The sequence below is a fragment of the Schistocerca piceifrons genome, chromosome 2 (genome assembly GCF_021461385.2).
Source record: "Schistocerca piceifrons isolate TAMUIC-IGC-003096 chromosome 2, iqSchPice1.1, whole genome shotgun sequence".
NCBI lineage: Eukaryota > Metazoa > Arthropoda > Insecta > Orthoptera > Acrididae > Schistocerca > Schistocerca piceifrons.
This window is the reverse complement of record NC_060139.1, coordinates 593,236,441-593,255,607: the sequence shown is the minus strand read 5'-3', so window position 1 is coordinate 593,255,607 and position 19,167 is coordinate 593,236,441. Positions and strand designations below refer to the sequence as shown.

Sequence of the window (19,167 nt, the reverse complement as noted above, 5' to 3'; positions counted from 1 at the left end):
CGCCAGATGTCAATAACATGCCACCACAATATTTCAGTACAGACTCCTCTTACCATCTTCAGGTGTATACATTCCTCTGTTTATTTGTGAGACTGTGCTCTGAAACTGCTAATTTTTCACTTTCTCAATTTTTAAATCTGCTTTTGGTGTTCTTCAAGGATTTCATTTTGTAATTTGATTCCTTATTTATAGTGTAAAAATGTGATTTTTTGTGCATAAGTCTAGACAGTTTCAAATTTTACAATACTATCTGAAATTACTGCTTAAGTTGTTTTCCTTTGCTGGCATTACCAGTGCATATTTTAAGCACTTTTCTCATTTTTGGTTCCCTGTCATGTTGGCAATTTTTTTGGAAAAGTCTAGTAGCAGAGATCTGTAGGTGCAAGTTTAAAAATAAAATTACTTGTTAGCCCTCTTGACAGATTAACAATTCCGTGCATGATTCTCTCTCTCTCTCTCTCTCTCTCTCTCTCTCTCTCTCTCTCTCTCTCACACACACACACACACACACACACACACACACACACACACACTCTATCTTTGTTTTCGATTCTAAAACCCAATGTGAAGGAGGGCCCTTTTAAGTTATGCATTAACAGTTATCACAAGCAGCCACTGCAACCTACTTCTATAAACTATACTAACAACAAATTATAACTGGTTCTAAGCTCTCACATTGATAATTATTGGAATTACAGCTAAATTATTTTATATGGATATGCACAATGAGGAGAAAACCATATACTTAAAAAAAAAGCCAGTGCTCCACCTCTCACAGTATACAGCTGTTGATTCTGTATAACATTTCAATAATTGAGTGGGCTTCTGTGCTAGAATCAGTTAAGCTAAAGGTTTAGTGGGTATGGTGCCATATCATGTTGTAAAGTAACTATTAAGTGTACAGAACTAACTTTCAGCTGTGGTTACAGTGGCCTCCTCCTGTATGAACTGATACAGTTCATTGTCCAGGGCCAGTTATATTTTGTCATGACACATCTTCTGAGCAGGACATTCCATCACAATTTTTAAAACCATTGACATTATTGGTCTCCTGTGCCAGAATGACTGGGAAAATTCATTGTAATTGATTTCATGTGATGGATAGAGTGGGGACCAGCAGCTTTGCATTTCTTGCAAGTTTCCCTTCAGTATATCAATATTTTATGTTCCCAAGAACTCCTTCAGTGACATGGAGGTTTCCTACACCAGCAAAACTTATTATGCACCAACACTGACTCACTCACATGTTTTTCAGTTGGAGTTACCATACATTTTTGGTCTACAGTTCTGTATTCTTTTGACACCAGACAACACCTCCCAGCAGATATAAGGATGTTAAACCAGTTTCATCATTAAAAACAACTCTTTTTCTGGACGTCTTACAGCATGATTTCGATTATCTTCACTAACACATTTTTTGTTGTGAAGGCTTGTGAGCTGACTGTGGCGAAAAATATTTATTTGCTCAGTGTTCCCTCTTCTGCTGCAGGAGAGATCCTCAAAGCCTGTGGGGATAACTGGTAAATGTTACAATGTTACATGCTTTAAAATTGCAAAAATAATCCACACTCTACACGCTCAGCTAACCTGCAGTGATTTTGAAAACACGTCCACTACTGTGACTGACCTGTGCATAGAGCAAATATGTTTGACACCCTATCAGCTGTGCTTAGTTGATACAAGGTTTGATACTTGATAAGGTGTAGTTCATGCACTAACAGAAGGATGATTTGCCTTGTCTGTCAAGATTGGGCAATATAGTTCACCACTTTGAAATTCTTTACAAGATTCTCGACAATTTGGCTATCTCTTTGATGACAATTTCCCATCCAACTTGAAAAATACCATTATTACCAGAAGAATTACAGTTTTTAGTAAAATCATATATTGCTTTCAAAACACAGAAGAGCCTCGGAATGAACCACTCAGGATTTGACCCCACTGCTTCTTCAAGTACTGGTGCAAATGATAGGAGACCTGACAATGTTCATCAGTACAAGAAGATGAAACCAACTGGACTAAAAAATAACCTAAATATTGGCACCCTTAATATATTAACCCTCAATGGAAAAATGGAAGAAATGACAGATGTACTAACAGAGAGGAAGTTAGATATATTGGGATTAAGCAAAACAAAGTGGAAGGGAAAAGGTGAGAAGAATCTGAGAGGAGGAGGAAAACTGTACTGGAGTGGGAATAACAGGTCTGGAAGAAATGGTGTGGCAGTGATGGTGAATAAGAATGTGCAAAGCTGTATTGAAAATGTGAGATATATAGCAGACAGGATCATAATCTTAAACCTGAGATTCCAAAAAGAAACACTAAAAGTAATCCAGATTTATGCACCTCAAGTGGGATGTAGTGAAGAAGAGAAGATGGACTTTGAAAATGTGTTAGAAAACCATATAGAGAGTGCTAATATAGTGATGGGAGATTTTAATGCACAGGTAGGCAAAGACAGAAAGGGATTTGAGCAAGTATTGGGATGTTTTGGATATGGAGGCAGAAATGAAGAAGGGGAAAGACTCCTGGATTTGTGCCAGAGGAATGGAATGAAAATAGCAAACAGCTGGTTTATGAAGAGAGAAAGTCATGTTATCACCAGATACAGTTGGGATGGAAGAACCAAGAGTGTAATTGATTATATTCTAGTAGATAGGGGATGGGGAGAGAAAGTAACAAATGTGAAGGTAATTCCAAGTGAGAGTGCAGATGGAGACCATATATTACTGGTGGGACAATGGAAAATGAATCAGTGTGTGAAAAATAGAAAACAGAAGAAAGTGATGAGGATACGGTATTGGAAACTGAAGGAGAGTGAATGTGCTGAGAAGTACAGAGAATTAATCACACAAAAATTTCCAAAAGAAGTTTACTGCGATGTAGAAAAAGAATGGAATTTATTCAAAGACACTTTACTCGAAGCAGCACAAAAAGTACGTGGCAGAAGATCTGGAAAGGAAAAAATAAGACAGACAAGTTTTTACTAAAAATGATGAAGACCATAAAAGATATATAGAGGAAAAGAAGAAGTGCAAAGAAATAGTGGAAATAGCAAAGAAAAAGGCATGGGAAGAGTTTACAAAAAAAACTTGAAGAAGATGTGAAGAGCAATAAGAAAATGTTCTATAAAATGATGAAAAAGGAAAGGAAGGCTTCTGGAAGTACCAGTAAAGATGGAAACAGAGGACTGTACCATTATTGAAGATCCAGGGAATATAAAAGATCTCTGGAAAGAACATTTTAAGAAGCTGTTAAACGCTGAGGAGCAGGTACATGAGGAAACAACAAATAATGGAGAAATTGAGAGAAGTTGGGAAGCAGAATTAGGACAAATTACATGGAAAGAAATGGAAAAAGCTGTGAAGAAGATGAATGGGGGGGAAGCCCCAGGACCTGATGAAGTATCAGTGGACATGATAAGAGCAGCAGGTCCAGTGGGAATGCAGTGGCTGCATAGAGTACTATCAAGCGTGTGGAGAAATAGTACAATACCTGACGACTGGAGAACAAGAGACATTGTTCCCATCTTCAAGAAAGGCAATAAAAGACTGTAAAAACTACAGAGGAATAATCCTTATGAGTCATAAAGCCAAGATTATTGAAAGAATTTTACTAAATCAAATAAGCGAAAAGATAGAAAAGGAGCCGAGTGAAGAACAGCATGGGTTTAGGAAGGAAGAAGCACGATTGACCTGATATTTTCTATCCGTCAACTGATGGAAAAAAGTTGGGAGTATAACAAAAGGGTGATAATGGTTTTTATAGACATAGAAAAGGCGTATGACGCAGTTGACAGGGAAAGACTCTGGGAAGAAATGAAGAAGATAGATATAGAAGATGGATACATTAATGTTATAAAGACAATGTACAGAGGACACAATTGTAGAATTAGAACACCATTGGGGAACTCTGAATACTTCGAAATAAGGCAAGGACTTAAGCAAGGAAGTATTCTATCTCCTGCACTTTTAAATGTTGTGATAGAGGGAATGAATAGGGCAGTTAAAGATATAGTAAAAGAAAAAGACAAAAATATGATTTTTGCAGATGATATGGTAATATGGGGTGATAAAGAGGTAGATGTACAATTACAGCTTGATGCGTGGAAGGAAATAATGAAAAGGTATGGATTAAAAATAAATAAAGATAAAAGTGAAGTAATGGTATTTGGAAGAGAGAAAGGAATCAACAGAAATATTGCCTTGAATGGAGAGCCCCTCAAAGTGGTAGAAAGTTTCACTTATCTAGGGAGTGAAATATCTAGGGATGGAAGAATAGCTAACGAAATTAATAGGAGGTTACAAAAGGGAGGCAACTTCTACCAAACAATAAAACACCTGATTTGGAATAATGAAGTTTCAGAAATAGCAAAACTCCTTATGTATAAGAATTATTACATTCCTATTGTCACCTATGGTGGAGAAACATGGACAATGACAGAAAGGGACTGGAGCAGACTGCAAGCAGGGGAAATGAAATTTCTCAGAGCAGTTAAGGGAAAAACAAGAATGGACAGAGTAAGGAATGTAGAGATTAGAAAGGACCTCAAACAAGAAAGTATGAGAGAAGAAATTGAAAGAAAGAGATTAAGATGGTATGGGCATGTTAAGAGGATGCATGGGGAGAGACTCCCCAAAATTATGGAAGAACTAAAGATGGATGGGAAAAGACCTAGAGGGTGCCCAAGAACACGGTGGAAAATGGGAGTGAGAATATCTGTAGAAAGGAGAGGTGTGACCTGGCAGCAAGTGGAGGAAGAAAAGTGGTGGGAGGACCGGGCCAAATGGAGAGGACTCATCAGCACCCAGACCGGCAGGAGCTGGAGTGGGATTCGGATACAGATAGATAGTAAAATCATAATTTCTGTATCATCTTTAGCAGTATTTTTTGCAAAATTGGGGTCTGGTGATGAAGTACGCTAACTACCATAATTCATATAGTTTAATTTCTCTCATTGTGTTTCAGTTACTGTTGGGAAGTATTTATTGAATTTAGTGGTCAGTTACTTTAATGTTCACAACAGACTGAACAGTATTTGATTTTCTAAATGTTTTTGTGAAGGATTTTGCAGTACTGTTTGTGGTGCATTTTTGCTGCAATTTGAGCCACTGGTAGTGCTTTGTGTTCATTAAAGCTCTCTTCTCCTGGCACATGAAACTTCAATTTCAGATGGTTACCTACTCTTCGTCTGGGTTTCTACTGTAGTTATCCTTGGCACATTGTAAAGGACAACTAGATCATAGTGGTTTAAGAAAAGTTATAGGAAACAACTGAATTTTTCATCTAATGTATGTCCTTTGTAAACATATTTCTATTGCTCATCATGTATATTGATTGTGAATTTGTAACTAAGTAAGCATTTGTGATTCTGTGAAATCTCATTGTTTCCTTCTTAGCTAACCTTACAGATGAGGATGATCTACTGGTGTCAATGGACAAATAAATTTAAGAATCATTTAATAAAAAGCAAATAAACATCAGTATCTTCATACATAAAATATTATTCTTTCACCTTCTGAAAATAGATGTCACATACTCTAGTGTACAAAGGAAAAGTAACACATTTTACTTAACATCCTTTGTAAAAATAAACATTTCAAAAATACATGACATTAAAATATAAGTAAGTAATGGCCTTACATACATAGGAAAGAAATCATTTTCTGTAACCTCCCATCCTTTCCCTTCACAAACAATCTTTGGTATACAAGTCATACAATTCACAGTACCATTTAAAACAAAGAACTATAACAGGAATAATACTGACATGATGAGTAGAGTGCCAAGGTTTTCTGTAAATAACTTGTTCTACTCCAATCATAAAACAAAATTTACAGTGTATGTCATGTCATTCATAGAGGCACTGCAGTATTGTAAGTTGAAGAAAATCTACTTTTCCTTTATCTCATGTACAGAACTGTACTGAAACAAGAAAGTATAAAAAACTAATTATTCTATATTCAACTGAAGCTGCATATCCTATCACACATTAATAAAAGACACATTGCCTTTTTGTTCCGACCTTAAAAGTATTAACACAAAATGTAGCTCCCTGGGAGTAAATTACGTAATTGTCATGATTAAAGGTAACTATGTAAATGTGAAATCTATTACATATTGACAATAAAAAACTGATTCACTGCCATAAAGAATTGAGGAATAGTACTGTCTTTAATTTCTAATGAGAAATTCTGGAAACTTGCAGAAAATACTGCAATCAAAGCATTTTTTACCCCTTCTTTGCAGTCAAGTGTTGTTCCCAAGAATTTACTATTATGCTCTCACAACTATTTCAGATTTAAAGAATAAATAAGGAAACTGCTTGGACACTAAAATAATTTTAATAAATAATTATAGATTTGTATGGCATTAACCTCTGTTAACCATCAAACAACATTTATGGAATGGACAATGTTCGCCACATCATCTCGAAAAATCTGAAAAAAAAAAAGAATGTGCCAAATCAGAATCTAGTGTCATTACATAATACATTATTGTGATGCTTGATTAAATTATATTAAATATACATATTGAGAGTCATATGACCAAATGAAATACAGAGAAATTAAAATGATGATTCAGTTATTTTTAAAATGTTTTTTTTACGTGTTTTAATTTGTGCATAATGTAAGAGGGAAATAAGAAATATGATTGTCCTCTCATTTAGCTCTCAGACCAGTTATTTGGAAGACAACATGAAATAGACACTAACATCTGCAGAGTTTCCCATAACTGGAAAACTACCATACTCAGTATTTTAGTGTGAGGAACAATAAGCACTGACTACAATTTAACACCTGAGAATGTGCCTTCCCAAGAGTGACAGCACTGAGATAAATAGTTGGAGAGTATTTCATTTCTAACCAAATGAAATTAATGAGTGTGAGCTGTGCATCCGGACTTGGGAAGGTGATGCATGGTACCCAATGGTCGAAACATACCTCTCTCAATACTCCTGTTTCTGTCTTTTTACAAGCTGGCGAATGCGGGCATGGAGCTGTTTAAAAGCTATTAGGTGCTCTAGGGAAGGGTGTTGCTTATGTTGCTGTGGAGCCCACCTATGCTCTTTAATGGCCTCAGCGATTTCTGAAGACCACCGAGGCGCTGTATTTCACCGGGGGCACCCTAAGGAACAAGAGATCATGTTTTCTGCCACAGAAACAATTGTTCTAGTGGCCCACTCAACTACCACATCAATGGTACCATGTGGGAGAGATTCAACAGTGAAAGCAGAGGTGAAAGCTTCCCAGTCTGCCTTTTTTAAAGCCCATCTGGATAGGCATCCATTAGCATGATGCAGAGGGAGTGACTGGAAGATGGGAAACTGGTCACTACGACACAAGTCATCATGGGCTCTCCAGTGGACAGATGGGAGAAGTCCTGGGCTTCAGAGGGATAAGTCAATGGCCAAGTAAGTACCATGAGCTACACTGAAATGTGTGGCGGACCCAGTATTTAGGAGGCAGAGGTCGAGTTGTGACAGTAAATTTTTTTACATCTCTCCCTCGGCCAGTAAGCACTGTGCCACCCCATGGGTGTTAAAGTCTCCCAAAAATACGAAAGGTTTAGGGAGTTGACGAATCAGTGCAGCCAATACATTCAGTGGTACTGCACCATCTGGAGGAAGAAATATGTTGCAGACAGTTTATTTTTGCATCATTATCCTGACAGCCACAGCTTCAAGAGGAGTTTGAAGGGGCACAGGTTTACTACATACTGAGTTCAGGACATATACACAAACTCCACCTGATACTCTATTATATTCCCTATGGTTCTTGTAATATCCACTAAACCTGCCAAGGGTGGGAACCAGGTTTCCTGCAGGGCAATGTAGAAAGCTTAACAGCTGCTGTAGCTCAGCCAGGTGGTGGAAAAAATCACCACAATTCCACTGGAGGATGATGTTATTGTGAGGCTGGGAAGACATAAAATGCTTAAGGAGCCAGTTTATGCCTCTGGGTCACCTGCTGCCACCGGCTGAGTACCCATTCAATCACTATCCATTGTGTCTGAGGGTCCAGTGAGATCTAGGTCCTCAGGGGGTGCCAGAATCTCCACCTCATCCACAGACACAAAGCTTGTAGGTAGCAGTGGTGTGGGTGCCAGCATAATGTCTGGGTTCTTGGGGGTCTTCTTCTTTTTGGGTTTCTCTCACTGCTCCTTAGGTTTCTTCTAGCTGGGAGAGCTTGACTGAGAAGGACCGTGAAGCCCTACAACCAGTTACCTGTGGGTTCTTCAGCCACTGGCAGGTGTCTGCTTTGCCACTGTTAAGAGCGTGGGAAGGGAGGGAACCAAGGGACCCCTTCCTAGCAAGAGAAGTCGAAGAAGAATGATGCTTTTCCAGCTGAGAAGTGGGGACTAATGTCCCCAACAGTTGTGGGGGCATTGCTCCCAAGTTAGGTGGTGTGGGAGCAACAAGGAGAGAAGTGTCCCCCACCATCAAGGGGCAGGTATAGTCTTACATCTCTGAGAGCCAACTGGAATTGGCAGAATGGATGGGGCTGGAACAGTAGTTATATTGGCAGCTTAAGTTGATGTCATGCACACGGGATGGAGCGTTTCATATTTCCTCTTAGCCTCAGAGTAGGTCAGTCAGTCCAGGATCTTGTATTCCATGATTTTCTGTTCTTTTTGGAGAATCCTGCAGTCCAGTGAGCAAGGGGAATGTTGCTTACTGCAGTTGACACAGATGGGAGGTGGGGCACATGGAGTATTGGGATGGGATGGACATTCACAATCTCGACAGGTGATGCTGGAAGTACAGTGGGAAGTCATATGCCCGAACTTCCAGCACTTAAAGCATCGCATCGGGGCAGGTATATGTGGCTTGACATCACAGCAGTACACCATCATCTTGACCATCTTGGGTAATGTGTCACACTCGAAGGCCAAGATGAAGGCACTGGTGGTAACCTGACTATCCCTCAGACTCCGATGAACGCGCCAGATGAAATGAACACCTCATCACTCTAAATCAGCATGCAGCTCGTCATCAGACTGCAAAAGAAGGTCCCTGTGGAATATAATACCATGGACCACATTTAAGCTCTTAGGGGGTGTGTTGGAAACATCCCCCAGCTTGTCAAGGGCGAGTAATGCCCATAGACTGGGTAGAGGATGCTGTTTTTGACAGGACTGACCCAGATCACATTTTGGACAATCCCTCCACCTCTCCAAACTTGTCCTCTAAATGCTCCACAAAAGCTGAAGCTTCATTGACATGAAGGATTCCCCATCCTCTCTCATACACACTATGTACCGGGGTGAATAAGATCTGCTGCAATACTTAGCCTGGTGTTCCTCTCATGGTGTGGGTCAGGGAGGGGAATGTTTGGGCATTATACTTTTGTGCATTAAATTAAGCTGTTGAACGCTTATAGGATGCTGGTGTTTGACCACCAGCAAGTGACGGTGTAGTACACTTCATGGCGTGTCATCTGCCCAGATGCCACCCATTCCGACCAGGGGCCCTCCCCATGTGCGCCACCCTGGCGCAGCAAAGGCCACCTGGCAGGATGGCCATTGCCAGGAGTCCTGATGCCCCAGGGTGACGGGCCTCTACTCCTTAGCATTCGTGTGGAGTGAATGGCACAGGCATTGGCAGAGTGATCCCTGTGTAGTCAGGGGGGCTACAATTAACAGGGTACAAGGTGGCCCCACCACAACAGACTGGCTACCGTGTCAGATATGAGGTGCAGAGAAGCCCAGTGTCATCATCGGTGCACAAAATGACACTGCATAGGGGATGGAGGAAGTCCACCCAGGATGGTGTCCTCGCCCAAGAGATGGAGAATGAGGGGAACTGCAAAGCCATGATGATAAATGATGCTGAATCTCTCAATGCATGATGGACACAATGCACCATGTAAGGCGTCCTTCCCCAATTGGCTTGCTCTTCAGGAAAATTTGGAAAAATGGAGGTCAAACCCTACAGGGACCATTACACAAAGGCCAAAATGTATGTCTCTTACAACAGGCAGGAATACCTTGGGCCTATTCTAACCCCAGGACCTGCAGGGGCACACAAAAAGCTCTCTACAACTTGTACAGAAATCGGATGCCAGTTATAAGAGTCAAGAGTGAAAGGGAAGCAGCGGTTGAGAAAGGAGTGAGACAGGGTTGTAGTCTATCACTGATGTTATTCAATCTGTACAGTGAGCAAGCAGTAAAGGGAACCAAAAAACATTTGGAGCAGGAATTACAGTTCAGGGAGAAGAAGTAAAAACTTGCATTGGTTTGCCGATGACTTTGTAATTCTGTCAGAGGTGGCAAAGGAGTGGAAGAGCAGTTGAATGGAATAGACAGCATCTTGAAACGCAGACATAAAATGAACATTAACAAAAGCATAACAGGTATAATGGAATGTAATCAAATTAAAGCAGGTGATGCTGAGGAAATTAGATTAGGAATTGATACACTGAAAGTTGTGATAGTTTTGTTATCTGGGCAGCAAAATAACTGATGATGATCGAAGAAGAGTGGATATAAAATGTAGACTGGTGAGGGCAAGAAAAGCATTCTGAAGAAGAGAAATTTGGTTAATATCAAATATAGATTTAAGTGTTTGGAAGTACTTTCTGAAGGCATTTGTGTGGAGTGTAGCCATGTATGGAAGGGAAACATGGACAATAAATAGTTTAGACAAGTAAAGAATGGAGCCTTTTGAAATGTGGTGCTCCAGAAAAATGCTGAAGATTAGACTGTGTAATTAATGAGGAGGTACTGAACAGAAGTGGAGAGACAATAAATTTGTGTCACAACTCGACTAAATGAAGGGATCAATTGAGAGAACATGTTCTGATACATCAAGGGGTCACAAATTTAGTGCTGGAGGGAAGTGTGCAGGTTAAAAATCATAGAGGGAGATTGAGAGATGCATACAGTAAACAGATTCAGGAGGATGTAAGTTTCAGTAGTTATCCAGAGATGAAGAGGCTTTCACAGGATAGAATACCATGGAGAGCTGCATATAACCAACCTTTGAACTGAAGATCACAACAACAAAAAATAGTGTCTACCAACACAAAAAACTGTGTGAATTGTCATAAGATTGACTGCTTCTTCTTCTTCTCCCTAAATGTCCACATTATAAAGTGTATCGGTATTAACATAAATTGTGATTGTCATTTTAAAACAACTGGAAATGCAGTAAGACTTGTGCCCCTCACTCACAAATAATATCAGTGTGTGTGTGTGTGTGTGTGTGTGTGTGTGTGTGTGTGTGTGTGTGTGTAACACTTTACTCACCAGTTTACAATTTCAATCCAGTATCAAGCCCAAGTGTCTGTTTCATGAGCTCATATGTTGCAAACGATACAGCAACCATAGGTATGGCTCGCATATAGTTAATGCTCATGCCACGGTATAGGCCACGGAGTATACCGTTTTCTCGATATATGAGCAAAAGTGTCTTGCTCATGCCCATCCTGCAAAATAATTACTTAGCATTAAAGCATACTTGTGTTTTTGAGACACACAGTGATTAAAAGCAAAAAAATGATATTAATATTAATCCTCTGGGTTACTTTCTCTCACCACCCCCACTGCCACTTCTATTTTTTCCTCAGTTTTGATACACCCAAAAATTTTACTGGCCATTCATTTAAACTAGTCCTAGTCTGATGGACAGAAACCACCAATAAGTCTGCAATGCAGTGTAATTACGTTTATTCCTGTCAGTTTTAATGAGGACACAGACAAAGTTTTAGGCCTTCATGCTGTAGGGCAATGTCATACTGCCCATGTTGTCTGTGTTCTCTCACCCACTGACTCTCTCTCATTCTCAAGTGTTTCTATCCATATAATTATATATAGGTTCAATATCTAACTAATGTTTCACAAAAACAATTTTTTCTGTAATTAACCTTGAGATATTGAACATGTTAATACTAAGTAGTCACAAATTGGATATCTAATGAATTAATAATTTAAGAACATAATTTTGGTATTATCTTCAATGCCAATTCTGAAAGGCCTGGCCTAGTCTCACAAATCATAAAAGTGGCACTTTGAGCTTTCAGAGCATCCAGTTTAGGAAAACATTTTTGTTTTGTCAAGACATTTTCTACATTAGCTGTAGCTTACACGACTGTCAGTACCCATTATTATTGAAACCATCTTATGGTATACTACAAAAACTGCAAAAAGAAACAAATCTGTGTACACAGATAAGAAATGACAACAGCTGTCACGTATTCATTTGTCATTTACTTCATTATTTTCCCATAGCCCTGATTTCACTGGCAGCAGACTGATGAAATAAACATAAAGGAGCTAGTTGCTTATATTGGTGTGGGGCAAAAATCCTTTTACAGCTATTCTGAAAGTACAAAAATTTCTTTAAACACAGAGTAATTACATTATATGCTCTGGACCACTTGTTATATTTTCATTGTACTATTTCCAATGATATTCGTACATACAGTGTTATATAGCTCTCATCATAAATGAAAACATTTTTTCATCTACCTAAGTTAATAATATAGGTCCTTATGATGATATATCTCAATTAGCAGAAAAGGCAACTACATTTCTAGCTATGTTTTACAGTTGCTGTTAGTGTGTAAATATATCCTTGACTACTTCATATTTGAATATTTCAACATTCACTGATGTAAAAATTTCCATTTGTCGCAAAAATGACAGCGTATTTTAATATTTACATTATTACCAAGTACTGACAGAACCAGAAACCATATATTTACATAATTTATGGGAAAAGTGTATCTGATTAACATGTTTCCAAGAATGTTATCACTAAAACTGTGTGTCCCAAAACACCAGTTTCCCATAATTTCCATGCATCTCATTTTCTGAGACTTTATTCTACCTTTCTGTTGATTGATTTTTCATCTGAGGAAATAAAGATTTCATCACAGATCACAATATGTTCCAAACATGCCAATAGGCTGTGACTCGTCTTTTCTAAATAAATGAGATTGATTGTTACTGACACATTCTCTTGCTTCTGCTTGGAGACAGCATTTTGTGAACCACGAGTGAGTGAACCGTATTCATGTTCAAAACAACACATGTAATGCTGTGTACAAGCTAATGTAATGAACTTAACTTGAAATTCAGTTTCACTGTTTCTCATAAATCTATTGTGAAGTTCTTACAAATGTGCTTGCTACTTCCATCAGTGGTGGCAGCAGATGCACAGCCCTACAAGAAATTTCCCATGCTTATGGAACCACAGCTACCACACGAAAACTTTTGATCTTTGTATTATTTCTCTTACATAGCCTTCTGTGATAATTTGTCAATAAACATAACCTTGATTTGTGAAGCAATAAGGAGAACCAACTGTTTGTACTCTTGTTGTTGTTGTTGTTGTTGTTGTTGTTGTTGTTTGTGGTGGTGGTGTTGGTCTGGCGAAGGGGACCAAACAGCATGGCCATAGGTCTGTTTGTACACTATTCAATAAATGAAATTTTCAAAGCCAAGTTCACAATGTCTCGCCTTCAGCATCGATTACTTGATTGATAACAATAGTATGCAGCACTCCCTATCACCTGAATGCCTTCTCTGGTAGTGTAGTCATATAAAAAATTCCCAATGGTAGACATCCTTACCTACAAAACAATTTCAAGGAACATTTAAACCTACCATTAAATATTTCAGCAGTGCGTGTAATAAGTATTCTCATCAGAGATTAATTTCATGACAAGTAACAACAAAAGCCTGTGAGAATTCAAGTTTTCTCGGCATAACACATAACTTTGATATTTCAGGGTTTGCAGCTGCTGTAACTACCAATTTTGTGGGTGCACCACTTCATAGTTTGCACATGAAGTCTGTGCATGATTTGGTCACTAGAGGCCACCCGGCCTGCTAATACAACAGCAGCTGCATGCGCAACCTACTGGCTGTGCTCCCTGTTGAACTAAGAATATATAGGCCAGAGTGCAAGACTCTGCTGGCCACTTGTGTATTGTTATTTGTATTGTACTTCGTCTTTCATGTGTGTGTACTGTTCAAAGAATAAATTACAGTGTCCTATGGATAGAACAGTAGCAACGTATACAGGGCTTGGAATTTTGGTATGGGGAACTGTCACATTAATGTGCTGCCTATGTTCAATGTCAATGTGCAATAACCACTCACGGCTCACAGGTGGCAGCACTAGCAGTGGAGGGCATGTAAAGAATGCCTGGAGAATGAGGAAAACAGTACAGTTTATGGCTTAATGCAGAAATGGACCAATTTATATGATGTCAAAAACAGCAGGATCATTGGCTTTCAGGCCAAGGTTGAAAGCATTTCCTATATGGAAACTGTTCACATGCCACCATGGTTAAAGTATACTGTGCATGGCACTATCCAAAACCAAGGACCATAGGTGACACAGATGAATGATAGCTGTGGAGACATTTATGGGTGAATAGACGTGAAACTGTTTAGCGACTGACTGGCCCAAGAACCGAGAGACTACCAACACAGTCTCCTCAATGACAGTTCAGCAAACATTGCTGCATATGGTCCTCTGCAGCAGGCACCTGGTTCATGCACCCATGCTGACTGCCATTCACTGGCAATGAAGGCCGGAAATTGCACACCAATACCACGCCGGGACATTCACTGAGTGGTGAAAGGTGGTCTTTTCAGATGAATCACATTTTATGCTCCATCAGCAGATGGCTGTTGTCGTGTGTGGCATGACACATCTGGAGGATGGAACATTATGGTCTGTGGAATGGTTTTGTGGCATTCTCTTGGTGATCTCATTACTCTGGAAGGCACAGTGGATCAACCCAAGTATGCATCTCTCCTTTGGTACCATGTTCACCACTGCACGCAATTCATTTTTCAGTGGCAGCTACCAGCAGGACACTGCAATGTGTCATAGAGCTTGAAGTGTGTGTACATGGTGCAAAGAGAGACATCATGAGTTTGCTATACTCTCCTGGCTACCAAGTATCCCAGATTTAAACTCAATCAAGGGTCTATGGGACCACCTTTGTCGGGCTGCTCTCACCATGGATCCTCAACCAAGAAACCTACTGCAGTTGGCAGCAGCACTAGAGCAAGCATGGCTCCACATACCTGTCAGTACCTTCTAGAATCTCACTGATTCTTTCTGCACATCTTGCAGCAGTCTGCACTGTAAAAGGTGCTTATTAAGGCTTTGGGCAAGTGGTCTCATTAATGCTATTGGACAAAGTATTTATTTACATCTTCTATAAAACACACACTTGTTTCAAAGTTTTATTGTCCTTCAAAGTAGTCACCAGCATTGTGTATAACCCATTGCCAGTGATAAGGAAGTCATTTGATACTCTTAGCAGTGGTTAGCACACTGGACTCGCATTTGGGAGGATGATGGTTCAGTCCTGCGTCTGGTGATCCTGATTTAGGTTTTCCGTGATTTCCCTAAATCCCTCCAGGCAAATGCCGGGATGGTTCCTCTGAAAGAGCATGGCTGACTTCCTTCCCCATCCTTCCCTAGTCCACGAGACTGACGACCTCTCTGTCTAGTCTTCTCCCCCAAAAAACAACCCAACAACAACCTTAGCAGTGTAAGTTGCATTTATAGTTCGATTGAAACAGTCTGTTGCCTCAAGGATCTCTGTAACAAGTCTAAAGCAAAAGCCATGAAGGGCTTCCCTTCAATTAAGAAATTAAGTTGAAGTCACAAGAGCTTCTCTCCAGGGAGTTAAACACTTCTCAGCCTGTTCATATTTGGAAAACAGCAAGTGACCAGCTTAGAGAAAGAAGCAGTGTTATTTTCTATAGGATCCACCCATTACTTTGCAGGATGATGCTTGGGAGCATGTGGTGCAAATTAAGGCTGATTTGTTTGCTTGGAAATGATGTACCACCCACCACTCTCTACAGACTTAAACCCTTGGGACTTCAAATTGATTTCTAACTATCAACACAACTGGTGCTGCTAAGGTTATCCTACAACTTCCACATCACTGGAAATGGGTTATAAACAACGCTGGTGATTACTCAGAATGACAGTAAAACTTTGAAATATGTGTCTATTTTGTATAACTTGTAAATAAATAGTTGCCACTGTTGAAGTTCCAGCCCTCATATATGTCATTCTTCCTGTAATATTTCAACAGGTTCCTTACCTGTCTTCCTAAGATATGTTGTGCGCAGTCTCAGTTGCTCACTGTTTTGATTCCAATAAAATCATCATCTTTACAGTTTTTGCTTTTATAACAACAATTGCGTCCTGGCATCAACTTCTGTTGTGAGTGAGCTTCCAAGATAACTGCCATATCAGACAGATACTACTGTTGCTGACATATAAGCAAATTGAGTGCTGATGCCAAACTTTTGGTTAAGCCACATCCTCTCTTAATTAAATTATTCAAACACACTATTACCTTCCCTTAGAGCCAAACTTGTGGGATGGTTTAGTAAATGAGGTGCTACAGCTTGCAAATGCCAGATGGATCAAATTTTAGCTAAAAAACAGCATGTGTGTGGTTTTCAGTCAGCTTAGACCTTATTGAATACCATGTCAGTCCAGTACAGAGAATATGTTAGAATCAGACTTGCAACAGAACACCATTGTCAGCAGCAGGGAATCATTACTGTTACAAATGGGGGCTAACAATCTCTCAAGTTTGGTTGGAGCTATTACTGGTGGCAAATGAAATATGTGCTCCGTATAACTGAGGAAGGCACTTAGGAAGTTGGAGAAATTTGTAGTAAAAACTGATAATATCAGCTCTGCTGTAAACTCTGAAATGTGGAGACCATAATAGTAAAGTTCCCTCACTCCACTAATATGATCTCTGGGAATAATTGGCTGATTTGTATTTCTGCAAATGCCCATCTTTATATTCTGCTCTCATACCGAAGACTTAATATTGTTTTTATTTTATTTATTTATTTTTTCATGAGAGGATTATCTGACAGACTCCTAACTCATCCTGGTCTTGCTTGCTAACCATCCTATTGTGCTCATGTGGAGCTCTTAGAAAATGTAACTTTCTTCCCATAATTAAAACTTTGACCTTCTTCTTCTGTAGGTGCTAAATATTTCATCTGTTTTCCACATTGTTTCATTTCTACTTATTTTATCTGAATGGGCCATTTGTCTTTTTTCTACATTATTTTTTCATTTTTATGTCTGGCTCTATACAAGGTCATATTTTTGTCTACTTTTAAGATCCTTCCAACTGATGAAAATGATCACTATTTTCATTTATTTTTCCATTACCAGGGATATATAGATTGTAGCTTTCAGTCACAACAAATAAATCCTCATCTGAAAGCCATGTAGTTGCACCGATATTGGCCCAGTCTTACATTCAAAATTTAAAAAGATATATTCCCTCATTAACTGAAGTGTTGATTGTATTTTTTATCTACGTTATGTGAAGCACACCAGTCAAATGCTGCCACTGCATGATCATAACATGAATCATTAATTATTACAACAAAATGATAATTGGGGGTTAGGAAGTTTGTGGAATACTTTTTTTCCCTCATTGACTCTTTCTGTAGACAAACAGAAGTAAGTATGCATGAGACTACTTTTCAAGGCTAAACCTAAATATTAAGAAACTTATTCAAGCCAAGTTAAATGGGGACAGCATCACAAAAACGCAATCCTGATGAAGATTCTTGTAATTGTGGCTGAAAGACTGGTCTATATTACAATATGGCTGGATGGATAAAAATCCTTTCACCAAGCGGCAGCAGAACACATAGATAAAAGATGATATTACGAGAAGGAAAGTTGCTACTCACCATATAGTGGAGATTCTGAATCACAGACACGCACAACAAAGAGACTCTCACAATTAAAGCTTCAAGCCATTAAGGCTTCATCAACACTAGATACACACACACACTCTCTCTCTCTCTCTCTCTCTCTCTCTCTCTCTCTCTCTCTCTCTCTCTCTCTCTCTCATGCAAACGCAACTCACACACACGACTGCAGTCTCAGGAAACTGAAACCACTAAAACTGTGGTTTCAGTTTCCTGAGACTGCAGTTGTGTGTGTGTGTGTGTGTGTGTGTGTGTGTGTGTGTGTGTGTGTGTGCGTGGGTGGGTGTGGGTGGGTGTGCGCATGCATGCATGTGCGTGTCTAGTGTTGACAAAGGCCTTAATGGCGGAAAGCTTTAATTATGAGAGTCTTTTCGTTGTGCCTATTTGCAATTCAGCATCTCCGCTGTATGATGAGTAGCAACTTTCCTTCTCTTAATATTGTTACATTCAATCCTGGATTGTCCATTGTTTGACACCATAAAAGATGGTTGTAATTGGCCAGCTTTTGGAGCCAGTGGCTCCTTCTTCAGGCAGAAGGGTTGAAGGGGAAGGAAGAGGGGTGAAGGAAAAGGACTGGAGAGGTCTAGGAAAAGGGGTAGATTGTGGGAAAGTCATGCAGAACTATGGGTCAGGGGAGTTACCATATGGGACGAGAAGGAAATAATTTTGTCAATAACTGATTGTTTTTGTTTTTATAATATGGCTGACATCACATACCAATGAAAGTTTTACTGAAGGCAACAACAGTAACAAAGCCTATTTTGACATCCTGGTATACCATAAATACAGTGCTAATTGAATGTTTCTAACCACGCATTTCAATAAAATTATGTTTTTAGCTTTGATCATTCGCATAACAAGTGCCAAAATTAGGGAATGTGTCAGCAATAAGACAAGTACTTCCAAAGTACCCAGAATTGACAAACCCACTAGAGGTTAATTACTTCAAATTTTTTTTTCAAATCACATGGTATTTGTTTAATAAAGTTTCAATTTTTATAATATGGTAATTTTAAATTGAAAAAGTCAATTTTTTACTGACTATGTTAACAAAAATGACATTTACATTGTTAGAAAAAAGCTGTAAGAGCGTTAACACACCGTTTCTGTAGCAAAGTATAGCTTTTATTACTTATACTGTATGTAAGGGTCATGTAGACTACTAATAAGAATTTAAAGTAGCACAATGCAACTGGCCAGTTCAACCTGAAATCATTTGGTGCAGAAATCTGACTAAACATTAACCCCTTGACTGCAGTAGACACACTAATGCAAAGTACCATACTTCTCCCTTGGCGCTGTGAATCTCGTAACATGCACCAATCTGCCTTTCCTATGGTACTGTAGAGGTAATATATTCATGCTACCTCCTCAACCCCAACTGTGCCTATTGAGATGGTGCAGTCAGGTACATTCATGCTGTGAGTG

General features: G+C 39.2%; 1 protein-coding gene across 2 annotated transcripts in view; it reads right to left on the bottom strand.

Annotated features, from left to right (window-relative positions):
- Positions 1 to 5,484: 5,484 nt before the first annotated feature.
- Positions 5,485 to 19,167, bottom strand: part of LOC124775824 (graves disease carrier protein-like) — a 186,694-nt gene continuing 173,011 nt past the window's right edge. For both annotated transcript variants that reach the window (XM_047250658.1, XM_047250657.1), the window contains 2 exons: positions 11,251 to 11,429; positions 5,485 to 6,440 (listed from right to left, as the gene is read on the bottom strand). In XM_047250658.1, the coding sequence (XP_047106614.1) occupies positions 11,255 to 11,429 (175 nt within the window). In that variant the 3' untranslated portion in view covers positions 5,485 to 6,440; positions 11,251 to 11,254. The remainder of the gene's footprint in view (positions 6,441 to 11,250; positions 11,430 to 19,167) is intronic.